The sequence below is a fragment of the Staurois parvus genome, unplaced genomic scaffold (genome assembly GCF_062004578.1).
Source record: "Staurois parvus isolate SC_StPar_1 unplaced genomic scaffold, SC_StPar_1.0 ptg000414l, whole genome shotgun sequence".
Classification (NCBI taxonomy): Eukaryota; Metazoa; Chordata; class Amphibia; order Anura; family Ranidae; genus Staurois; species Staurois parvus.
Genome location: NW_028318210.1, coordinates 2,532,149 through 2,559,320, shown reverse-complemented (window position 1 = coordinate 2,559,320; position 27,172 = coordinate 2,532,149). Strand labels below are relative to the sequence as shown.

Sequence of the window (27,172 nt, the reverse complement as noted above, 5' to 3'; positions counted from 1 at the left end):
CAGCTGATCACATGATGAGGTAAAAGGCCAATCACAATGGCCTTTTAGCACATGATCAGCCATACCCAATGACAAAGCAGATCATGGAGTAAATATCATCAGTTATCGGCAGCACTACCAATAACCGGCAAATGTGACAGATCGACACTGATCATTAGGGCACTAATGATCAGTGCCCTACAGTGCCACCCACCAGTACCACCCATCAGTGCACAGCAGTGTCGTCAGTCAGTGCTGCCTATCAGTGACCATCATTGCTTCATATCAGTGCAGCATCATTAGTGCCTCCTCATCAATGCCCACTAGTGCCACCTCATTAGCCAGCACTAATGGGCACTGATAGACTGCACTATCGGTGCAGCTTCATCATCACACATCAGTGAAGGTGAAAAATTACCTGTTTGCAAAATTTTATAATAGAAACAAAGAAAAACTTTTTTTTCTTTGTTATTCTTGTTTATAGTCCAAAAAATAAAACCCCCAGTGGCGATTAAATACCACCAAAAGAAAGCTCTATTTATATGAAAAAATTATAAAAATTTCATATGGGTACAGTGTTGCATGACTGCGCAATTGTCATGCAAAGTGCGACATTGCTGGAAGCTGAAAATTGCCCTGGGCATGAAGAGGGTAAAAGTGCCCACTAGACAAGTGGTTAAGGAGATGTATCTGTGTTACTGAAATTAGAGTGTGATATTGAGATTATCACTCAAGTGTTCATTTCTGATATGATGTTATTTTATTAATGATATAGATATATTTTAATTGGTTCATACAACCTTTACTTAGAAGTGGATTTTAGGTTATTGGGAAAATCTGTAATTATTATTATTATACAGCATTTATACAGTGCCAACAGTTTGCGCTGCGCTTTACAATATAAAGGAAGACAGTACAGTTACAGTACAATAAAAAAAAATGAGTATGAAGAGGGCCCGGCTCATAAAATCTTACAATCTAATAGGGTGGATATGGGGTTATTTTAGATTAACACGAGGTGGTTATATTGCAGCCGCCTTAAAATACTTAACAGAGCCTAGATGGACAGGATACATAAGAACTTTTTCTATAAAATTAAAGGTCTTTTAGTAACTTGATGTGCGGTCCATGATGAGAGAGAAAAAAAAAATGACAGACCCATCACTCCAAGTCCACGCACACTGTTAAGATAGATGCTACTTGCAGCCGGCTGTTTTATAGTTTTTTGATCTGGCTGATGATTTTCTGTTCTTTCATATACAAATTGTTGGTACTTTTTGTTTTTATTTTTTAAATCCAAAGCAGAATATGTGGACTGTAAAATGATCTGTCCCCTTTCCTTATGAGTGCAGTGGTAAGCTCAAGAAAACTTTGGATTTACAGACATCTTTGCATGACTGCAAAGCATTGTTATAATACATTATGTTGTGACTTTGGAAAAATATGTAAGACAAAAACTAAGGATTTGTATTATTTAACTAAAACTAACAGAGCAAGCAAATAGAAATTATAATATTGCCAGGAAACGGTTGTCTTTTTTAGAACATGAAACTGGAGTTTTTAAACAAAGAGCATGATAGAAAAAACAAGTACCGTATTTGCCGGCGTATAAGACGACTTTTTACCCCTTGAAAATCTTCTCAAAAGTCGGGGGTCGTCTTATACGCCGGTATACGGCATACTGACACTTTTTAGGGGGGCGGTGCGTTGCCGCCGCCGCCGCCCCCCCCCCTTCCCCCAATGGAAGGGACACTAAGTACAGGGGTGGGCAGTGGCTGTTTCTTACCTGGTTCCGGTCCCACGACGATCCGGTCCAGGAAGCGCGGCTGCGCCTTCAGTTCGGCCACTGGATGTTCGTGCGGCTGCTCGGCTCCGCCTCCTCACCAGTGATTGGCCGCCAGAACTGTAGCTCAGGAAAGGCACACAGGCGGCCAATCACCGGCGAGGGGGTGGAGCCGAGCGGCCCCGCGAAAATCGAGTGCAGGACCAGCAGGTAAGCGGTCAGTGTAGAGGTGCTGTTGCAACCACATATGCTGGCTGCAGCAGCACCATACGAGAACAGGGTCAGCAAGTGTCAGTGGGAGGAATAGTGCCCCATCATTGGTGTCACTGATACCAATGATGGAGCACTATTCCTCCCACTGATACCAATGATGGGGCACTATTCCTCCCACTGACACCAACGATGGGGCACTATTCCTCCCCCCCACTGACACCAACGATGGGGCACTATTCCTCCCCCCCACTGACACCAACGATGGGGCACTATTCCTCCCCCCCACTGACAACGATGGGGCACTATCCCCCCCCCCCCCACTGACACCAATGATGGGACACCATTCCTCCCACTGACACCAATGTTGGGACACCATTCCTCCCACTGACACCAATGATGGGGCACTATTCCTGCCACTGATACCAATGATGGGGCACTATTCCCCCCACTGATACTAATGATGGGACACTATTCCTCCCACTGATACCAATGATGGGGCAGTATTCCTCCCACTGATACCAATGATGAGGCACTATTCCTCACACTGACACCAATGATGGGGCACTATTCCTCCCACTGACACCAATGATGGGGCACTATTCCTCCCACTGATACTAATGATGGTGCACTATTCCTGCCACTAATGCCAATGATGGGGCACTATTCCTGCCACTGATACCAATGATGGGGCACTATTCCTGCCACTGATACCAATGATGGGGCACTATTCCTCCCACTGATACCAATGATGGGGCACTATTCCTGCCACTGATACCAATGATGGGGCACTATTCCTGCCACTGATACCAATGATGGGGCACTATTCCTGCCACTGATACCAATGATGGGGCACTATTCCTGCCACTGGTGTGCATTGGAAGAGGGGTAGTCTTATACGGCGAGTATAGCTCAAACACTAAATTTTAGCAGGAAAAGTAGGGGGGTCGTCTTATACGCCCAGTCGTCTTATACGCCGGCAAATACGGTAATTGAGATGTATTTCATGCAGCTGGACCCAGTGGTGATGACGGGATCACCCGGCTATATTAGAGCAGAAGATGTATGCAAGGTACTACTAGACAAAAGGTACAGACATTATTTTGGTCAATTAAAGTTTAATAGTCCCACATTTTGTGCAGCAGTTATTGCAAACAGCCCAACTAAATATCTGTGAAATGCAAAGTTCACAGAAAATTTATTTGAATTATTTATGTACAAATATAACAATGAAAAAGGAGTACAATTGAACCCAGCCACCTTATTTCCTATATTGGAAGAGGCAGGAGACAAAGGAAAAACGTGTTAAACTGATGTTGTAGGAATCAGCTGCTGTGAGCCCAGTGAGGACATACTCCTTGAAGACCCAGGTATTTGATTTTTTTTATAGATTTGATCCCGGTTTTATACAGAGGATGGCTAGATCCATACTGTTTATGCAGTTATCACCCAGAAGGATGCTCTGTTGTCAGAGTCATTGGATCCTTCTTTCTCAGCTCAAGATTCAGAGCTCCATGCTTTAGCAAACCCCATGAGCTATTAAGAGAGTATTCATTTATATAGGTAGTAGAGAATTAGAGAGCTTTTGGGGTGGTGCATGATTTTGGTTCCATTTGAAGGACTAGAAGTTTTTTACTTCGGAAGGTAAAGCAATCAAGTATGCCAAGTTAATTGATTGGCTGTCTTCAATCTTCCAGCTTCTTGCTGAGGTAGCCATACTAGCATTAAAATGCACACATTGGAAGCAGACCAGGCAACTAAAAATGCTACATTACAGCCCAGGACACTTGCTGGGTCTGTGCAATACATCTATTCCACCCTAGTTCTGGCCCAGAAGAGCTGGGATTAATAATTAAACTTCGAGGACCCAAGGACTAAAAACACGTGGTCCACAGTGGTGGCAACTTCTTATGAAACGGGACTATGGAAAAAAAGGTGATCTTTTAGGCCTGCCAGCCACTCCTTTCCCTCCAGCTTGACACGTAGACCGTGTCATCAGTCAGAAGCAGTTATGGCTGCCTTAGTAAATGAGCCTGGGATAGCTCAAGCGTTCACCATTGTTTTTGAATATACTGCCTTCTTGTTTTACCTGTTACCAAAGGTCTCACCAAACATCCCTTCCAGAGGTTACAAGAGGATATATCCAGGTGCCCAAATCAGGAAGTCAGGATCTTACGAATGGTCAGAAGTCTGGCAAGTGGCAAATGCTACTGCAATGGCCAAAGCATAGAGTGTTATCAGAAGCAGTTTATAAGTACAGAGTCCCAAAAGCTACTGAGAGAATAAGAGAGGAACTTGTTTTATATAAGGGTTCCTTCAAGACGTCTGAGGTTTTATTTTAAACCCCCTACCATCCACAATGTAGTAGAGAAAAAGTAAATAAAAGGGATGTCAGAAACTAGAAAACTGTAGCCTAAGCATCTTCATATTTTTTAATCCCCTAAGGGGATATGTGGACTCCCTGTGAGATTTTGTTTGGAAGTGTGTTGCTCACTTGCTTATATCTTTCACAGCAGCTGAAGTCCTTCACTCAGATCTCACAGAGAATGTTGCTGATCTCTCAATGTTTTTACAAACCCATTTATGAGTTTTCTCCCCAAATGCCAGACCCTAACAGTTTGGAAGGATCTCAAACTAAAGGCAGGTGAATTGCGGGTTGCTAAGATATACAGTGGGGATCGAAAGTTTGGGCACCCCAGCTAAAAATTTGTATTAATGTGCATAAAGAAGCCAAGGAAAGATGGAAAAATCTCCAAAAGGCATCACATTACAGATTAGACATTCTTATAATATGTCAACAAAAGTTAGATTTTATTTCCATCATTTACACTTTCAAAATAACAGAAAACAAAAAATTTGCGTCTGCAAAAGTTTGGGCACCCTGCAGAATTTATAGCATGCACTGCCCCCTTTGCCAAGCTGAGACCTGCCAGTGTCATGGATTGTTCTCAATCATCATCTGGGAAGACCAGGTGATGTCAATCTCAAAGGTTTTAAATGCCCAGACTCATCTGACCTTGCCCCAACAATCAGCACCATGGGTTCTTCTAAGCAGTTGTCTAGAAAACTGAAACTGAAAATAGTTGACGCTCACAAAGCTGGAGAAGGCTATAAGAAGATAGCAAAGCGTTTTCAGATGTCAATATCCTCTGTTCAGAATGTAATTAAGAAATGGCAGTCATCAGGAACAGTGGAAGTTAAAGCAAGATCTGGAAGACCAAGAAAAATATCAGACAGGACAGCTCGCAGGATTGTGAGAAAAACAATTCAAAATCACGTTTGACTGCACGATCCCTCCAGAAAGATCTGGCAGACACTGGAGTTGTGGTACACTATTCCACTATAAAGAAATACTTGTACAAATATGGTCTTCATGGAAGAGTCATCAGAAGAAAACCTCTTCTACGTCCTTACCACAAAAATCATCGTTTGAACTTTGCAAATGAACATATAGACAAGCCTGATGCATTTTGGAAACAAGTTCTGTGGCCCGATGAGGTTAAAATTTAACTTTTTGACCGGAATAAGCAAAGGTACGTTTGGAGAAGAAGGGGCACAGAATTTAATGAAAAGAACCTCTGTCCAACTGTTAAGCATGGGGTTGGATCAATCATGCTTTGGGGTTGTGTTGCAGCCAGTGGCACAGGGAACATCTCACGAGTAGAAGGAAAAATGGATTCAATAAAATTTCAGCAAATTTTGGATGGTAACTTGATGCCATCTGTGAAAAAGCTGAAGTTAAAGAGAGGATGGCTTCTACAAATGGATAATGATCCTAAACACACCTCGAAATCCATGGGGGATTACATCAAGAGGTGTAAACTGAAGGTTTTGCCATGGCCTTCGCAATCTCCTGACCTCAACATAATTGAAAATCTATGGATAGACCTTAAAAGAGCAGTGCATGACAGACAGCCCAGAAATCTCAAAGAACTGGAAGACTTTTGTAAGGAAGAATGGGCAAAGATACCTCAAACAAGAATTGAAAGACTCTTGGCTGGCTACAAAAAGCGTTTACAAGCTGTGATACTTGCCAAAGGGGGCAGTACAAGATATTAACTCTGCAGGGTGCCCAAACTTTTGCAGACGCCATTTTTTTGTTTTCTTTTATTTTGAAAGTGTAAATGATGGAAATAAAATCTAACTTTTGTTGACATATTATAAGAATGTCTAATCTGTAATGTGATGCCTTTTGGAGATATTTCCATCTTTCCTTGGCTTCTTTATGCACATTAATACAAATTTTTAGCTGGGGTGCCCAAACTTTCGATCCCCACTGCATATACCTTATATATATATATATATATATATATATATACATACACACAGTATATATGAAATGGTTGGAGACACAATATAGCTTCTATTTCATGTACAGTTTAAAAAACTTGAAGGAAAGTCACCTGGGTCCGCACCAGACAGTGCAAAAATGACTAAAATGTAAATTTTTGTGACAATAAAAGGTCATTTTGTAATGATATAGCTGCTCTTAGCTTTTAGATTCATCCCAGTCGAGTTTGCCTCCCAGACCAGGACTAGTTCCATCTAAATGTAATGAGGTTCCAGGTTAAAAGTCATACAACGTGTGGTCTGTGATCAAAATGTAAAATATTGATCAAAAGAGGGGAGATTGTAAAGAAAATTTTTAAACTTTGTATAAAATTGTATTCTATTTTGTATGCTTTGCCTATGTATTGTACACTGCACTCATGTGCACACGAAACTAATAATGTTTTCATTACGTTTGCATTCCTTCAAGTCCAGCAATTAGCCTGCCTATATAACGCCCCTTGTTACCAGAAAAGTACAACTGTAATATTAATGTCATACCTACGTAATCATGTGTATAAAAAACTTCAAATGCGCTGAATAAACAGAACAGTGATTAGGAAATATGCTGAGTGTATTTTTTTGCATTTGTTCCCTACTGCAGTAGATATTAATTTGGAACAACTAATCAATATGAGGATAGAAGCTGCTTAAATATAAAATGTCAGTATTACTGTCCAGAACAGTAAGCCACAGAGAAATCAGAGCAAAATATAAATAATACCATTCATAGCTTAGAAGTATTCAAGCCTATGCAGAAGGTTCAATGAAGAAGGGACAATCAAAACAGAACAGCCATAATTAAAGAGAGAGAACCAAAAACAGAAACCTGAAGCTGCAAATGAGGTCAGGAAACATCTCAAAGAGGAAAAACTTTACCTCAGAACTATGGACCTCAAACAATGAAGGACTAGTTACAGAGAGAAATAGACAAGTAGCAAAGTGGCCAATAGAAGAAATAGGAAAATGCATGCAATACTGCAACATTATTTTGACAACAAGAAAGAAGCTTAAGTCTTGCATGTTTAACCTTTGTATGCAGCTAAAAAAAAAATAGAAAAGATCAAAAAGTCAAGTAGGGAGCTGCTCAATAGAGTAATCCTAAGCAAAGGAAAAGTTTTAATAGTACTAGCCAAAAGATCTTTATAGGAGGAGGGTAGGTAAAACAACCCCTGTGTAAAAAGGAGGTTAGGCAGGAGTAGTACATTGTGGTTTCAGAATCTTTCAGGACACACCTGAAAGAGGTGAGTTCCTCCACTGAGAAGTAGAGGGGCGGAAGAAACTAAGGAATCTTTTGCAAAAGATTATAGTTAGAACAGTAGATGAAACAACCTATACACAGATCTCAGAGCTTTCGAGATTACCCCATCCCTAAAGAGAACGAGTAGAGTAAAAATATTAAATGCTCATTAAATCCAGAAATTCACAGTGCTAATAACTTAAAGCAGAGTTCCAGCTTAAAAAAAAAATAAATAAATAAAAGTCAGCAGCTACAAAAACTGTAGCTGCTGACTTTCAAAATACATCCACTTACCTGTCCCTCGGTCCAGAGGTGTCCTCACCACCGCTGGTTTCACCAGCCATCTTCTCTCCCTGGCACCCGCATCTTTAGTGTGGGTACCCGGCTGTGACAGCTTGCGGCTTCACAGATGGGTGCCCACTGTGCATGCGCGAGAAGTGCTGCACTTTGTGAATGGCTCCGTAGTCTTCTGGGATCAGTCTCGTGTCCCAGAAGACTACGGGGAGGGATAGAGAGGGAGGACAACTTCCGCTTCCAATTGCCTAGGTGATCGCAGCGGAAGTGGGGACCTGTCAAATTTGGGTACCCGCTCCCCAAAGGTGCCAATCCTTAATGGGCAGCGGAGGACAAAGAATTAAAGCGGAAATTCCCCTTTTGGGTGGAACGCCGCTCTAATAAGAATAAATAACAAGGAAATAGAAATAATACATAGACACGGTATTAGAGTGGACATGAAGGTCATACAGAAGGGAGACCAAGTGAGAAAGAAATTCACCTAATATAGCAAGGAGAGTTTTTAAACTGTCTCAGAAGAGAACTAGCAGCTAACTGTTGCTCACAGGTAAAAGCATAAGAAGGACGAACAGAGAATGTTCTGGTGACACAGGAATTCACCTACTAGAGAAATAAACTCAAGGATACTTGAGTAGAGTAAGATCTGCAACCAGACGCATCCAAATATTGCAACGATGACTATTTGGACCAAAAAAGACTAATCAGAAGACCAGTCCTAACTCCAAATATAAAGGCAATAACTGAGTGACCCCTGCAATGGCAGAGAACTTCCTCACTAGAACAATTAATGCACTGGTGAAAAACTCCCTAAAAAAAAGCAGGAATGGGAAGCGTGAGACACAGAGGTTAGAAGGAACCTAATGGTGGGGATTAATAGCATGCCATGCTCATGAAAAGAACAGTCCTTAAACACTTACCTCAGTGGTGTGCCTGAGGAGCACCCTGCAGCTAACAAGCACAATTTCGAGATATAGGAAGGAACAAATGCTGAGCCCTCTGAAAGTCACATTCCAGGTGATGTTTGCCACATCTATGGGCATACTCACAAAGTGAGACTTCAGAGCCTGGTACACACCGGAGGTAGTGCCATTTCTTTGGACCTAAAAAGTATTATGAAGATAATAAACCCATATACTATGTGTCTGGGGAGTGGCACAAGCAGAGCCCAAAGGTCACTTTACAGGCTTTTCTGGCACTCTTTCGGTTGGTGAGGTTCCAGTACGGCCTCCAAGACAGCACCAAGGATTAGCTGATCCAGATAGCTGCATATCGAGCTTAACTCAGCAGAATAGCAATAAGTCTTGATAGAATAAAAAATATTCTTGATAAAAAAAAAAAAGGACATAAATTGAGAAACTGTTCTCAGAAAGAAGAGACATCCATCCTCCTAGGACAATAGGAAACACTGGTGCATGACAAAATGGGGGGGGGTTGGAGTGGTGTTACTTGATCGGCTAACATTTTTTTTTTTTTTTTTGCCAGTGTCCAATTCCCCCTAAAAGCAAACGTACAACCACTTTTCCCTGATCTACATCTTTACCTCTATCTTCCAATCATTGGAACATGAACTGAGGTTAAATCTCCCCAACAGGGTCATATAAACCTGATAGGCTCTAAGCCGTCCTATATAATAACTACACTATTACACTACAATGTCTTAGCTGGAATCAGGTTTTAATCAAAGGCTTATATCGTCCACTACATGAAGTAAAATATGGCAGAATGGGTGGACTTTTTAATAATTTCCAGCTGTCATGTTTAGTAAGTTACTTTGTCGATAACTCAGAAAACTGCTGACATTCTTTTTTTTCCTTTCAGAATTGCAATCTGTCATTTGCTCCGAATGGTAAATAAGCAAGGCACAAGCTATACTTGTGTTAGAGTAATTGAAGGGCACCTAGTCAATTTCTGTGTCTAAACACAACACAAATGGGAGAATAATTCATACAGAATAGGAAACTGTGAAAGCACATACAGTATGACTGAAAAATGAAAAGATGTGTCAGGAGAAAAACGAATAATGAATGAAGCTTTACTCATACCAAATTACTGCTTCTTCCCCTTCAAATAATGTTCATTTGTTTTCAAACATGACTGAATCAGGCTTTAGCACAGTACTAACAAAATAATGCCAGACTAGCGTAAAATACAACATATTAATGCAGTAGTACAATGCACTAGCATACATGCATACACACACAAACATTATGACCACTGACAGGTAAAGTGAATAACGCTATGAAAAAACAGGCTAAAAAGAAAAAGAAGTGAGAATTTAATGGTGCTGATATCGCCTCTCAGAGCAAATTCAACAAACAAATCAATATAAAATCATTTGGTTATAGTACAAAATTTCATCTAAGATTGGTTGGGGTAACAAAACACCCTAGAGATTAGATTAGGAAAAAAATTAAATCGAACCATAGTTTACTGCACAGCCCCCCAGAAAGGCACCTCCCCTCCTTATATAACTCATTACATAGAACATAAGAAAATCACACAGTGTATATATCTCAGGAAGTGGGTGAAGAATCCCGAAGCATTTCACACTTTAGCTTCTCCATGTTGAGGACATCTCCTCAATGGCGCTCGGTGTGAAGTATATTGGAGCACAAGAGGTGTCACCATTAAGTAGATGTGAAGCCCCCTTGGATTGATTATATCTCCTCAATGGTGTTTGGAGTGAAGTATATTGGAGCATGAAAGGTGTCACTATTAAGATGTGAAGCCCCCCGTGGACGCGAGCTATCATATGGTTCGAGTCTGCTGGCTACTTTTATCCATATAGGTCTATACATGTTTTTTCTGTGTGACAACTAAGGAGCACTACTCTCTCCCTTTATGCATTGCTCCTGGGACCCTTGGGTCTGCTCCCTGGATGCCATTTCTATTGTAGTTCCATCAGCTACCCTCCACGCTCATTGACATACTGTGTGAAATTATCTCACCAGACCTGGTTTTGCTCCCCCCCCCTTTGTCCTTGGGGATATTTATTTGGATTTCTATTTCCAACTGCACCCCTTGAACCCCTAGAAAGCTGAAGTGCGAAATGTGTCAGGATTCTGTACCCCTTCCTGAGATATATACACTTTGTGATTTTCTTTTGTTCTATGTGTAATTGTGCAATGAGATATAAGGAAGGGATGTGCCATTCTGGGGGCTTTGCAGTCAACGATGGTTCGTTTTAATTTTTATCTTAATCTAATCTTGGGAGGGTTGTGTTACCCCAACCAATTTTCAATGATATTTTGTAACAGAACTTAATGATTTTACATTGATTTGTTTGAATTTGTTCTGAGAGAAGATATCTGTACTGTTAAAATACCACTTCTTTTTTGACTGGTTTTCATATACATAGTAGGGATGTGGTGACTGAATCAACTGGACTTACTATTTTGATCATAAAGTGAATAATGCTGATTATCTTATTGGCAAAAGTGGGCAGGATGTATAAGGCAGCAAGTGAACATGCTATCTCTAAAGTTAATGTGCTGAAGCAAAAAAAAAAAAAAATTGGCAAGAGTAAGGGCGCATTCACAAGGGTCACATTGTAATGGCTAGATGTCTGGGGTAGAGCATCTCCAAAACTGCAGCTCTTGAGGGATGTTCCTGGTGTACAGTGGTCAGGACCTATCAAGGAAAGAAAACCAGAGAACCAGTAACAGGGTCACAAGCGGCCAAGTCTCATTGATACATGTGGGGAGCGAATCTTGGCCTGTGCAGTCCATTTCAGGAATGACTATGGCTCAAATTGCTAAAAAATGTAATGCTGGTTCAAATAGAAAGGGATCTGTGAACAGATTCCTTTCTGAATCAGAGCCATACCGTGAAAGATGTAACTTCTGTGACATCTACATCTGTTCAGTATTGTCCTGCCAGGGCTTAAAGTGATATTAAAGACAATTGTTTTTTTAAAACAACAGGTATGTTATACTTACCTGCTCTGTGCAGTGGTTTTGCACAGAGCAGCTTGAGTCTCCTCTCGGGTCCCTCGCTGGAGTTCCTGGCCCCTCCCTTCTGGCAAGTGCCCCCAGAGCAAGCTGCTTGCTTGGGAACACCCAAGCAGGCTCACTATTGAGTCGCTGCTCAGTGTGTCCATTCACACACAGAGTGACGGCTCACCCCGCCCCTCTGTCTCCACATTGGCTCACTGGCTGTGATTGACTCCTCTCAAGCCAATGAGGAAGGAAAGTCCCTTTAGAGCAGAGGCTCTCGTGCACATAGATGGATTGCAATGGGGCTCAGGTAAGTATTGGGGTGGGGGATCCTCTGCAGGTGGTTTTTTACCTTCATGCATAGGATGCATGAAGGTGAAAAACCTTGAGCATTTACAACCGCTTTAGCACAGCCATATTAGGTCTGTGGGCAGGGGGATGTAAGGATCCATCATGTTTATGTCCAAAAAAAAAGGAAAATAATTCATACCTTTCCCATCTTTTGCAGTCCTAGATGAACTCAGAGGTAATTGGATGTAAACAAGCACATGTCCATTTACATTCATCTGCACTTTGTCGCTCCAGCACAGTTGTATGATAGGACTGTTTAGGATCATTTCAGCAGAAGCAAGAAGATGACTTGCAAGTAAAGGCGTTGAATTAGTATAGAAAGCCATAACTCATCCCCCCTCCCCATTCCCAATTATTCTAGGAAGTTGAGCATTTCATAAATTTAATTAAGCGGTTAATTTTTCATCTTATAATCAAAGTGATACTTTATCAGGTTACAAATATGCCATAAACTGACTAACACCAATTCTTTCAAGCCCTTTTTGTGAAGCAAAATTAACCATGAGAATATTTATATGCGCTCACAGAACTTTGATATTTCCTCCAAAAAGAAGCAATAATGGATATCTTCTCAAGGGGATATCTATGCAAAATAGAATAGACTGATCTCAATATTTAAACTTGCCCCAGGTCAACTTGTGCCATAAAACTAAACTGGGTATAAAATGCAGTATTTGACTAGCAAGTGATTATGTAACATTACAGTAGGTTTTTCCAAAGTGCTTTCAAATACTGTTCTAAAGAAAACATTGATCTTTCAAACAGTAACCAAACGTTTATTTTGGTTTTCTGATGCCCAAATGTTTATGGAATTTGGTTGTGATGGACAGAATTTTTCTTTTGAATGTATCTTTAGATTTAAACTATTTAACAGTATTTTTTTGGATCATCACTTCACTTACTGATGTTGATTAGATCTAAGGCCCCTTTCACACTGATGCAGGGCGGTCTGACCCTTATAGAAAATAAACCCGAAAAATGCACAGCAAACAATGACTTGCTCATAAAACAAGTGATACCACCTCCCAGCCATTACTGTGTATTTCATATGACAGCAGGTGAGTCAGCCACACTATACCACATCAATTACTTTTACTTGTTTACAGGTAACAGGCAATCCTAAATGTCATGACAGAACTGGATGGAACGAATACAAAATGAAGATCTAGACCCAAGAAAAGTTTCTTATCATGACGGTTATAAATATTTTCTAAAAATCTGAAATACAGTACATTTTTTAAAGATGTTTAATTACAGTAAAAAGCATTCATGAACTGGAATCATAGATGACTGACAGTTATGTAATCGTTTCAAATATGGTATTATTTAAGAACATTAGTCCTTCAGCTTGCTTTGATTTCATAAGAAGAAAATCTTTTCAAAGAGGGCAAATTGAGGACATTAGTGAGAAGAAGGCTACTGATTATTAAACAGACATTTTATTTAACAAAAATGCATATCTGTAATAAACTTTATATTCACCATTAGTGTTCAAAAATCTGGTGCTATGTTTTCAGCAGGCAGGAAAAATGTTACAATAATTAACTGTGCACAGAAATGGCACTAATTTAAAAATAGGCAAGCTTGGATCACAGAAAGTGGAATAAAGAAGACTTGCTAAAAGAACAGCAATAATAATAAATGTTGCATTCTAAAAAGATAATATAAAGGCAAACATGACACAAAAGCTTGTGGTTTTTAAATAGGCAATACTATCTTTCTAGAGAACGTATGACAAGTGTGATTTCCCCTGTCTGCTGTCGCACTGCAGTGCATGACAATGGAAATCTCATTCTCTATGGTGCCCATTCAAATCAATGCAACATGGTGCAGTGTGATTTTTTTTTTTTTAAAAGATGCAGGAGCACATTGTTGTAGCATAGGGCATTTTGTGCCCCATAGGCTTCAATAGGAGCACAAGAGAAATGCATTTACGTGCACTTTTGGCATGCTTTTGTGTTTAATAACCAGTCTTCTCCTCAAAAAAAAAAAAAATGCATGAAGCATGAAAGCATATCAAAAACACGTGTAAAACATGCAAAAGTGTGCTACAAAAAAACCTGAAAGGCATGATTAAGCAGCAGCACCAGTGTAAGTCTAGGTTTAAGACAAGAGGTCTTTGCTGAGTATTATTAGAACTTGGATGGATGAAACTGTTCTTGCATAGCAATTTTTATGCACAGTTTATATGAATGGGATCTACAAAGCCATAGAATCTGAGGCAGCTTAAGCCCTGTGCATTCAGCATCAGCGCTCAATGAATTATGCAAAGAGAACACCCTCCTTTTCTTAAAGTGTATCTACGGTCACAATGTAACATCGTATAGTTTGTAAACTTACTTTGTGAAGATCTCCAAATATTTACTTTTCATTATTTGACGGATATTCACTATGCCCTGTAATTAGACACAGCTGTGTCACAGAATTCACAGAGCCTGTCTTCCGAACTACAGAGGTGCTGAAAGGAGGTGTTTCAGGAGTTGGCGTTAGTACAGGGATAACTGATGGCAGGTACCATGGGATGTGAAGTTCTTAGAAATGGAAAGTAAACAGCAGAGAAGATGCTCCAAAGCATGCTGGGAGTCCAGGAACTATTGGACATGCAGGTTGTACAGCTGCTTCTGCGCTGCAGGCATGCTAGGAAACTAAGCTAGCAAACTCCTGGAACCCTTTCACTGCACAAACTGTTTTTGAATTTTTTCCCCACACAATAAAATGCGCATTTTAGGCCTTAAGATTAGTTAAAGCCCCCAAATATATATTTTCGAAAAGCAGGGACCCTGGAGAATAACACGGAGATAATCGCAATTGTTTTATCGTATGATATTAATTTAGCAGATTGCATATTTTCAGGGGAAAAAAATGTTAAGTAAATTTTAGTGCACAGAATATGCACTCACCGGCCACATTATTAGGTACAGTTTGTTAGTGCTAACAAAATATCTCCCACACCATTACACCACCAGCCTGGACCATTGATACAAGGCAGGATGGTTCTATGCTTTCATGTTGAGTACACCAAATTCTGATCCAACCATCTGAATGTCACAGCTGAAAGCGAGACTTGTCAGACCAGGCAACATTTTTCCAATCTTCTATTAGCTAATGTTGGTGAGCCTGTGTGAATAGTAGCTTCCGTTTCCCATTCTTAGCTGACAGGAGTAGGACCCGATGTGGTCTTCTGCTGCTGTAGCCCATCTCCTTCAAGGTTCATCGTGTTGTGTGCTTAGAGATGGTATTCAGCATACCTTGGTTGTAATGAGTGGTTATTCAAGTTACTATTCGAGTTACTGCTGTCTTTCTATCATTTCGAACCATTCTCCTTCGACCTCTGACATCAACAAGGAATTTCTGTACACACACAACTGCCGCTCATTGGATATTTTTTCTTTTTTGGACCACTCTCTGTAAACCCTAGAGATGTTTGTGTGTTAAAATCCCAGTAGATCAGCAGTTTATCAAATACTCAGACCAGCCTGTCTAGCAACCATGCTATGTTCACTTAAATCCTCTTTTCTTCCAAATTCTGATGCTTGGTTTGAGTTTCAGCAAGTCGTATTCACCACATCTAGCTGCCTATAGTAAATGCATTGAGTTGCTGCCATGTGATTGGCTGATTAGCAATTTGTGTTACCAAGCAATTGAACAGGTGCACCTAATAAAGTGGCCAGTGGGTGTATTACCCAGCCTTTCGTGAAACATACAACATAAGGTTGGGTTAAGTAAATAGTAAATAGATACTCAACATGTCAAACCTTAAAACTGGCATGCACCCATGAAACCACATCAAACTCCAGTACTCAAAATTGTCCATAGGTGATGCTTTAAAGGTCCTCACAGGTCACCAGTATAAAGTTAACCATAAAAGACAGCCCTAGAACTATTGCTCTCAACCCAGCGTGCACTGTAATATGTAAAATTTGTAGCACAAATCTTTTTTTGTGCTTAACCACACCTAGTGCCTACACCTTTACATATATAGATGCGTGTACCTGGAGGATTGGTTGTTTTTTAAATTTTCATTGTTTTTTTAAACTTTTTTTTTTTTTACTTAACTTTAATAAAACATAGGGTATCAATATTTGTATTATGATTGCACATTTACAGTGTCTGATTCCCTTTAATGAGACATCCAAGTATAGTATTATTGTGAGGAAAGAATGATGTCAATGCACACAACAAAAGAGTGTCACGGAGGTTTACCTAAATGCTAAGTATATGGCCAATCTGAGAAATATGGAAACTACAACCCTAAGAGACTTTACACTTACATGATTAAAAAGTGGAGCGTAAGATTAGAAAAAGCCATCATTTTGATAGCAATATCTGTTAGCAAAGACACTGCTACTGGGAATCTTGAAGGAGGGACAAGTAAAAAAAAAAAACAACAGACTTATGCATAGCATTTCACAGCAGACAACTATTACGCTTTTTGATCATCATTAATCTTGAATAGTGAAATGTTTGAAATTGGCTTGCGTAACACTGCACATCATCATGTAATACATGGACTAGTGTACTTTAGTTTAAAAAATTTGTTGAAACTGTAACCAAATATACTAGCAATTTTGTCCATCAGATTCAATGCATCCATAGCTTAGCTGGGAAATGATTTGCTACCAGTAAGCTCTACAAAATTCTTCAGTTTCTTCACAAAAGTAATGGTTATAAATCCCTTTTTTAAAATACAAATAGAATTGCTGGTCTCTCCAATGGCAATGCTGGTCTCTCCTCTCCGGAGGACAGCAATAAATCTCTCTTTGCTGCAATGTGGTCTAATGAAATAACCACTGAAATGAGATGCATCACAACAAGAACCACTGACCTTAACAGTCCTTGGGCAAGGAAGGATGCTTTCATGTTGCAATAAAGTGAAGTCCTAAGCATATAATATATTTTAGCCTATGTTGGAATTTACCATCCCCTTTATACCTGGTAAATATAAACAATAACCAGAAAATACTGAGTTAGTTATTCTATACACTCATTTAAAATATGTGATGTTTTTCACTCTTTAGCATTTCCTGACAACTGCATATAAGTATATCATATTTACCTGTTTTAAACTTTTTTTTTTTTTTTTACACATTACTTCAGTTACTTTCTGGTTTCCTGCCTAGGCAAATGATGCTACATGAAGTATCTGCCCTTACTCAAGATGGCTACTGCCAGAAATGCTAGGGGATGTTTTTCAAAAGTATTTCTCAGCAAAATAAAGCATGGAGACATGGATGGATGGGTGTCTTTGCGTTGAATATTAACAATGAATTAAATAGCAATTTTGGCTTGTGGTGCTCAGATGCAGTGCAGTTTCACTTTAAGAGACTTGCCCACTTATTGGCAGTGTTAAAATTTCCATAGAATGTTAAATTTCTCAACAACAGCCACACCAGGTGACAAGTCTGTCCCTACAGGAACAAATACACTTGCTGTACCATTCTACCCAGTTCTCAGGCAAGGCAATGTTCAAACAGTAAAACTATCTACGTTATATGTAAAAATGTGAAATGCAGTAGTGCTAGAAGAAATTGTCACCAATCAAAGGCTATGGATGGCCTGAGATATCCTGCTTCTACCAACCACTGCACAGCAAAATTCACAATGCACTGAACTCCACCTAGATAAAAACAAGGAAGACTTTTAACACACTGGCGGCCTACAGTTAAAATAGACCTGAAAGCCATTGTGGTCCCATGGGATGTAGTTGAAGCGGACAGCATTTGATGGAGACTGTTTAAATGGTGCCGGTGGGCGGAATAGTACCCCATCTCTGATGTCGGCGAGAGCAATAGTTCCTCATATCAGTGGAAGGAATCACGCTCCAAGGGTTGGATAAAAGCAAGCAAAGGGCCACATATGGCTCATGGGCTACAGTTTGGAGACTCCTGCCTTAAAGGGCAACTGTACATTTGTGTTCCTTAACTGCCCTCCAAAGTTTTTTTTTAACTAACCTGTCCACACTTCTTTTAGATCCCTAGTGTGGAACCCATTGGGAACAGGTGTAATAGGAAAATTTCTGAAATGAAATACATTGCTACAATTCTTTAACAGAAATATAAACCCATACAAAAAGTACAGTTATCCTTTTCGGCACTTTGGCAGTCCTGTCCAGTGCAGTCCCAAAACATAAAAAAGGCAAAAAGCATAGTTATCTACAGTGCCTTTAAAAAGTATTCATACCCTTGAAATTTTCCACGTTTTGTTATGTTACAACGAAAAACGTAAATGTATTTTATTGGGATTTTATGGGATAGACCAACAAAAAGTGGAACATAAGGAGGAAGGAAAATGATAAATGGTTTTCAAAATTTTTTACAAATAAATATCTGAAAAGTGTGGCGTGCATTTGTATTCAGCCCCCCAAGCCAATACTTTGTAGAACCACCTTTCGTTGCAATCACAGCTGAAAGTTTTTTGGGGGATGTCTCTTACCAGCTTTGCACATCTAGGAGTGACATTTTTGCCCATTATTCTTTCCAAAATAGCTCAAGCTCTGTCAAAATGGATGGAGAGCCTCTGAACAGCAATTTTCAAGTTTTGCCACAGATTCTCAATTGGATTTAGGTCTAGACTTTGACTGGGCCATTCTAACACATGAATATGCTTTGATCTAAACCATTCCATTGTAGCGCTGGCTGTATGTTTAAGGTGAACCTCCTCCCCAGTCTCAAGTGTTTTGCAGACTAACAACTTTTCTTCTAAGATTGCCCTGTATTTGGCTCCATCCATCTTCCCATCAACTCTGACCAGCTTCCCTGTCCCTGCTGAAGAAAAGCATCCCCAGAACATGATGCTGCCACCACCATGTTTCATGGTGGGGATGATGTTTAAGGTGATGTGCAGTGTTAGTTTTCAGCCACACATAGCATTTTACTATTGGGCCAAAAAGGTAAATTTTGGTCTCATTTGACCAGAGCACCTTATTTCTCATTTCTGCTGTGTCCCCCACATGGCTTCTTGCACACTGTAAACGGGACTTCTTATGGCTTTCTTCTTGCCACTCTTCCATAAAGGCCAGATTTGCAGGGTGCACGACTAATAGCTGTCCTGTGGATGGATTCTCCGACCTGAGATGTGGATCTCTTTAGCTCCACCACAGTTACCATGGGTATCTTGGCTGTTTCTCTGATTAATGCTCTCCTTGTCCAGCCTGTCAGTTTAGGTGGATGGCCATGTCTAGGTAGGTTTGCAGTCGTGCCATACTCCTTCCTTCATATGATGGACTGAACAGTGCTCTGTGAGATGTTCAAAGCTTGGGATAGTTTTTTTTTACAACCTAACCCTGCTTTAAAGTTCTCCGCAACTTTATCCCTGACCTGTTTGGTGTGTTCCTTGGCCTTCCTGATGCGGTTTGTCTATTAATGTTCTCTAATAAACCTCTGAGGGCTTCACAGAACAGCTGTATTTATACAGAGATTAAAATACACACAGGTGGACTCTGGATTTCTGAAGGCAATTAGTTCCACTAGATTTTAGTTAGGGGTATCAGAGTAAAGGGGGCTGAATACAAATGCATGCCACACTTTCCACATATTTATTTGTAAAAAAAAATTGAAAACCATTTATCATTTTACTTCCACTTTACAATTCTGTGCCACTTTGTCTATCACATAAAATCCGAATAAAATACATTTATGTGTTTGCTTGTAACATGACAAAATGTGGAAAATTTCAAGGAGAGAAAGACCCCCAAAACAGTCACAATATGAGAGAGGGTAGAGAGGAGAGAGAGAGGGGAGAGAGAGACCCGCAAAACAGCCACAATGTGATGCATGGTTTACAGTGCATTGGCACTGCTGCCTTCTCATCACACACTGGAAGCTGCTATGTGAAAAAACCCTTAAGACGGCCTTGTCTTTTTTGCATTAAAGTTCCTTACCTGCCTGTCTACCCTTGTACAGTGAGCTGTGTATGCATGGCTCACTGTACAAATTTGGCAATGCCGAATCTGACTGAACATCATCCCCGCTGGCCAATGACAGCTTGAAGATGTCAGCGGCCAGGCGGGGAGCAGAAGGATGAAGCATCGCTGGGACTGAGGTGAGTATAACTCCGCTTTAATGTTTGCAAATTTTTTTTATGCCAACAAAAAGCTGCATGAGATAACTAGCAATTCCAACAATTGTTTTCCTCAATATTTCTTCATATTTCTGATCATGCAGCCTGGCGAGCCAGGAAAGGGAGGGGGGGTTGGGGGGAAGAAAGGTGCACCCCCCTTAACTCCTCTAGGTCACATAGCCTTAACATGGGAGGTTACCTTGCTGGGAGGGTCCCTTCCAGATCAAGCACCTTGTCCCTAAGTTAATAAGGACAAGGGCATTTTCTCCACAAAAGTGGCCCAGTGGTTGCGGGGGCTTATTGGAATCTGAAAGCCCCCTTTAACAATAAGGTTGCACCCAGATGTCGTTCTCTCCCCCCCCCCCATACCCCACACACACACAAATAAACTGTTTTCAAATTCTCGGTTCCCACTGACTTTAATGGGGATTCAGATTTGGCACCAGTACTTTAGAAACATATTTCAAACCCTGATTGAACCAAAGCCCCATTAAGTATGGCTCATCACTACTACTGCCTTCAACATTCTACAGAACATACTACTGACTTTTGAACTCTGATACTTACTCCTGACCTATTAACTAAATTTTACCTAAAGATGTAAAATTTCCAGAAAATGTGAAGCCATGGGAAAAAAATGGACATATTTAGAGAAAAAATGTCATCCTTGTAGCATTTGGCAAAGAATATTTCTTCTCACAATATTTTCAAATTCCTCTCAGCAGAAAATGCACTGTGGGGATGTTCCCAAACTCTAGATGTTGGTCTCAACATGTTACTGAGAAGGGAAAAGAAAACAAAACAATTTACTGACCAGACTATAAGGAAACATTAATCCGATGGTGATGGTGCAGAAAATGAGTAAGAATCATTTAAAGGTTATGAAGATAAACTAATTTATCTGACAACTTTACCCTTTTACCTGCCAATTAAAGTCTGAGAGGACAGAAACTACCATCTACTGTATCCCAACAATCACCCAAACGGTAATCGGTACAAGATGGAGCCCACAGGGAACTGGACCTTTTCCTTGCACTGTCCCTAGGGGCAGAAATGCATATTTCTCTTGTGTTGAGAACTGCATTAGAAGTACAGTGTTACTTGAATTGTATTCCAGGATTTGCTTGTCTTCAGCTGAGAGAACTTGCAATAATTTAAAACTTTACATATACTCTCAGAAATCTTTTATTAGGGTCTTTGTGTTAAATAGTTTGAATACCATGTCTTAGATATATTATTTATCATTGTAAAAACATATATCACATTTTTTTTTCAATTTTTCCAGAAAAATACGGCTTTGGAAAAAATAAAAAAAAAAAAAAAAAAAAAAAACAGAAAAAAAAAGTTTTTTTTCTCAATTTTTAAATTTTTGTTTGCAAGGCCATCCCTGCATTACTTCTGACCTCTGCGTTTCCTACTACTGATCCTTGCAATCTGCGTTACTTACTCCCAATCCCTGCTGTGTGCTGCATTAAATTGACCTCTAAACTGGGGTACATACTAGACTTCTAAACTCTGCACTACATACTACTTGACTCCAACTCTGCATTACATACTACTGTCTTCTGAACTCTGTATTACATACTATTTTCTTCTGTTTTACATAAAACTTGACTTTGGAACTCTGTTACATAATACTGACTTTGGAACTCTGCATTACATGATACAGGACTTCTGAACTCTGTGTCACATATCATTTGTCTTCTGAACTTTGCGTTACATACTACTTATCTCTGAGTTACTTACTACTGACCCCTTCAAAGCTTTCTTACTTTTTAATGGGGATATGTTAAGGTTATCTACAAAAAAATGGCATCTCAACTGTCAATGTATTCATTGCTATATATGTTCCAAATTGGTAGGTCTGTTAGACTTGAGTTGGGTTCACACTTTGCAGAGAAACCCGGTAGTGGGGCTTCACATAAAATTGCAAATGTATGCAATAAAACTAAATTCTAATGTTAATCTGAGGAAACTGTTTAAGCTTTGTTATTGTGCTGACTAGCAGGTGGGCGTGCTGAGAAATAGATTGGTTTGTAATGTAATGTGAACTGCCCTGCCCATTAGCACCTTACTTTTGCTAAATATAAACATATCTGAGCAACTGCCATTCTTGTTAAACCTATTCTACACCTTGTGAACATCCATGATGGTACAGCATGCAAAATAGATGGCCCAGTAACCTTCACAAAATGCTGCAGAATACGTCAATCAAAATGTGCCAGAAGCTGCAATGCAGAAGTGACAAATGGCCCTCCTTGTCGAGATTTTTACATTTAGTTACTTGGCAAAGACCCCCTTCCATCTAGTGCAGGAGGTGCGAGTGAATTATAAATAATTCTTACTGTGTGAATACTTTTAATAAAATATGACAGCCAGTCATTTACCAGTTGATGTACAGAGTCTGGATAACATCATACACTGCAGAAGCAAGAAAAAAAGATTTTACTTGAACAATGTGTATTCTTTAATAAACAGAATCAATAAGTACAACTTGTTCTTTCCGGAAAGGAAAACAACCTCTCAGTTGAAACCCAAACTGTGCAAGTCCACACAGGGTATCGATCTAGTAATTTTTAATTGCGGAATGCACAATATACTGGGCAGGTATAGTGAAAGCATAACATTTTTAGTTTCTACAGAATATGCTTCAAGGAGTGTATACGGAGTAACTCAGGAACATATAATAACCAAGACAAAAATAGTCATAAAACAATCAGATAAAACAGAGAGAAACCTCTGAATTGACACAATGAAGACACCTTTTTTTCAAAAGTGCTAGAATTAATCAAATATCATCCTGGTAAATCACAGAAAACCAATAGCGCTTTGATCACTCATATTGCTTTTGGCGCTACTCAAAAAAATAATAGTGAAAACAAATCCCTGTGTCCCAGAGCAGGGGGTGCAGGCTTGTCCTAATATTAATCCAGAGGGCTAGTAAATGTGACAAGGAAAGGATTACCGCTACTTCCGACCAGCCCAAGTGAATGAACGATAAGGAGCGGTCTCAGCCTACATGTCTCCACCAAACCACACACCCTGATGCATTTCACCATGCCCACCAGGGCTTAGCCATAGGGTTTCTGGAGATCTAAGGTTCCCTTCCTCAGGATGTGAGCTGTCAGCATGTCCTGAGGAAGGGAACCAGAAATCTCCAAAACTGTTAGTTGAGAGTAGCTGTCAAGAGACAGTATTGCATGTACATGAGCTGACATTTTGTCAAACATCATTGCTGTCTGACTGGCCACTAGATATGCAGCACCATATTAAAGCTCATGAGCTCTGGATATTTCAACTGACTTCTGACCTCTATGTGAAACCTGGGGAAACCTGCTACAAAGCTGAAAACACACCACCCTGAGCTCTCCTGCTATTCCCTAAGGGGGCTATTTATGAGAGTGCGACCTGGCTTCACATCACCCTAATGGCAACATTAACAATTGCAATACTGGAAGCAAAGCTGTGTACACCCACCGGCCACTTTATTAGGTACACCTGTTTAATTGCTTTGTAAAACAAATTGCTAATCAGCCAATCACATGGCAGCAACTCAATGCATTTTGGCATCTAGATCTGGTGAAGGCAACTTACTGAAGCTCAAACTGAGCATCAGAATGGGGAAGAAAGGGGATTTAAGTGACTTATGGTATGGTTGTTGGTGCCAGACGGGCTGGTCTGAGTATTTCAAAAACTGAGATTTCACACACAACCATCTCTAGGGTTTACAAAGAATGGTGCAAAAAAGAGAGAATATCCAGTGAATGGCAGTTTTGTAGATGAAAATGTCTCATCGATGTCAGTGGTCAGCTGAGAATGGGCAGACTGGTACGAGATGACAGAAAGGCAACAGTAACTTAAATAACAACGCGTTACAACCAAGGTATGCAGAATACCATCTCTGAAAGCACAAAATTTCGAACCTTGAAGTACATGGGCTACAGCAGCAAAAGATCACACCAGGTGCCACTCCTGTCCGCTAAGAACAGGAAACGGAGGCTATAATTTGCACAAGCTCACCAAAATTGGCCAATAGAAGATTAGAAAAATGTTGCCTGGTCTGATGAGTCTCAATTTCAACTGCGACACTCAGATGGTACGGTCAGAATTTGGTGCAAACAACATGAAAGCATGGATCTATTCTGCCTTGTATCAACAGTTTAGGCTGCTGGTTGTGTTGTAATGGTGTGGGAGATATTTTCTTGGCAAACTTTGGGCCCCTTAGTACCAACTGAGCATCTTTTTAATGCCATGGCCTAGCTGGGTATTGTTGCTGACCATGTGCATCCCTTTATGACTACAATGTACACATCTTCTGATGGCTACTTCCAGCAGGATAATGCACCATGTCAAAAGCTCAAATCATGTCAAACTGGTTTCTTGAAAATGACAACACGTTCACTGTACTCCAACGGCATCCAGAGTCATCGGATCTCAATCTAAAAAAGCACCTTTGGGATGTGGTGGAACAGAAGATTCACATCATGGATGTACAGCCAACAAATATTCAGCAACTACGTGATGCTATCTTGTCAATATAGACCAAAATCTCTGAAGAATGTTTCAGTAAATGGATAAGAGTTGGTGTGGCGTGGTGACGGAGCGCAAATATCACTAACGATTGATGGCATCTGTAGTCTACGTCTCACAAAGACTTATTTTTTTTCATAGTTGTGGTTGCAGTGGAAGTTTGTGCATGTTTTGTGTTGCACATTCCTTTGTATATCACATAATTAACTAGATGTTTAAATTTGTTTTAAAGGAGACAGCACACCTTTTTATACAAAATTGTTTTATGTTATCTCTCTGGACATTTAGGTGTGCAAGGTCTTTTGTCTTCATTTCATCACACATTAAGCCTGGAAAGTGTCCTTTTTAATCTCTTTCTAATATGCCTCCTATGAAAATATCAAGACAGGAGGACGCATGAAGGGTTACTGCAATGACAGTATGGCTGACAGACAAGTCACTGTGCTGAAAGCCAGAATGACCCATTCCTTTTAAAGAAGCTTCTCCTGGCACTTGCCAATAAACCCTGTCTGGCTTAATATTTCCTCTCCTGCATTTTAGGCTGTTTGCCAGCTGAGGGAGCCAAACACAAAAAAAACAAGATGTGCACCAAGGAACCAAAGTCCAAGGATAATTTGCATCAATTTATACTGTTTTTTGGGTGAAATAAAAATAAATCTACAGCTGTGCCGTTACAGGAGGGCGCGCAAAATCTCACACCTTCCTACAAAGCACAAAAAATGCACATCCCTTTTGAAGGCATGAGGCAGTACCCTTAATTCCCTAAACCGCACAGGTGTCAGTGGAGGATACTTGACAATCTAGCATCCAAGACCACAGATTTCACCTTTAAAGTAAAGCTAGCTTTCATGTTTTCCTCAGCAAATTATTCCTTTAAAGAACAAACATTAATGACTGTGTACAAACCATAATAAAAAAATAATAGAGAGTTGATACTAAAATAGCAGGGGTTACATAAAAACATGAACTAGTGGAATAAGCAATGATAAGACCATACATAGATGTACATACCCCTTGCTCATCAAGTTTTAGGAGCTGCTCTGTGACTTTTGGAGTGTTGAAGGCCAGCCGGAGACATTGTACATTCAGCTCAGGAACGATGTGCTCAAGAACTTCTTTAAGAGGCAAACCTCTTGCTGTGCCATGTTTGGCAGTTGATGGAATAGCATCTTCAAGCACTGATCCACGTAACAACATAAGCTAAGAATAAAATATAGAATACATGTCACATTATAACTTATTTGCAGGCTGCAGACGGAAGTACTTATTACCAGGACATTTAATATTAATGCTTTGCCTATAAAGTCAGCTCCTTCTACTTTGTTGTATGCGGCACTGATTAATTATTCTCTGTTTAACACACTGCTGTAGTAGATAATTCTCTATAAAACCTATTTAAAAACTCTGCAAGATCAATCACTCGGATTAGGAACACAAAGAATGGTTTAGCTAAAACCCTTGTATAAAAGATCACATTTTTTTTAAAGGATTAAATGTGTGAAAGAGATCCAAAAGTCAATCAATCAGTTATCTGAAGAGAGGTAAACTACATCTTTTTTTGTATTTTTGTAGTGTAAAGATATACTTACCACACACATAGAATGTAGCAGAGAGACCACATTGATTCTACCATATTAAAGAGATCAAATTTGTTGTTTAAAGAAACTAAACATAACAATCAAAGCCACTGTTCATGTTGCTTATGTCATTCACAGAAACTAAAAACCTCGTGACAGAACAATTAATCTTGGTGTTTTGGCCATTTTGTTCCTTTCAAGACCCCCATAGATAATTCAAACAATGGGAGAAGTGAAAAATCAAAACATTGCCCTTATAGAAAAATTAGGTATTAAATTGGCCATAGATGGTTCAGATCTCAGCCAGTTCAGCAGGGGCAGCTCAATTTGAACCATCAATAGGCAGGCTGATTGTACCCAATTTGACATGGGTACAACCAGCCTGTTGGATTTTTCAAGTGATTATTGCCAGCAGCTATAGCCTTTAGCAATAATAACTGTGTTCTCCAGGCAGGAACAGCTCCTCCCGTGCCAGAAGAACACAATAGAAGGGAGGGATTCCCCCATCAACCCTAAATTACAGTTCACATATTTGAACCACATCCAATCTGCATGACATGTGAAATAACATTGCTTGCTATGGTGCCTGTTCACATATTACCGATGCACTGGTAGTGCAGATTCAGTGTGGACTAAAAAGGAGTGCTGTCCGTTTTCTGAGCAGTGAGGTCCAGTTCAGGTGTGAATTACAGACTATTGACTTCTATGGGAATCGTTTCTAAACCGCACATGTGTGAACAGGATAAAATCCTGACCTGAACAGGGCTCAAAAAATGGGAAACCCGCCTCCCATATATGTCCATGGGAAAACCAACAAAATGACAGTTGAAATCTGACTGGATGATGAGCCATTTAATCTATCACAGAAAGGTTTTTTGAGTCTATA

At 39.9% G+C, this 27,172-nt stretch overlaps 1 protein-coding gene across 7 annotated transcripts in view; it reads right to left on the bottom strand.

Moving 5' to 3' along the window:
• SIPA1L1 (signal induced proliferation associated 1 like 1) overlaps positions 1-27,172 on the bottom strand; it is a 419,939-nt gene that overhangs the window by 147,742 nt on the left and 245,025 nt on the right. For all 7 annotated transcript variants that reach the window (XM_089686855.1, XM_089686849.1, XM_089686852.1 and 4 more), the window contains exon 5: positions 25,721-25,909. In XM_089686855.1, the coding sequence (XP_089542981.1) occupies positions 25,721-25,909 (189 nt within the window). The remainder of the gene's footprint in view (positions 1-25,720; positions 25,910-27,172) is intronic.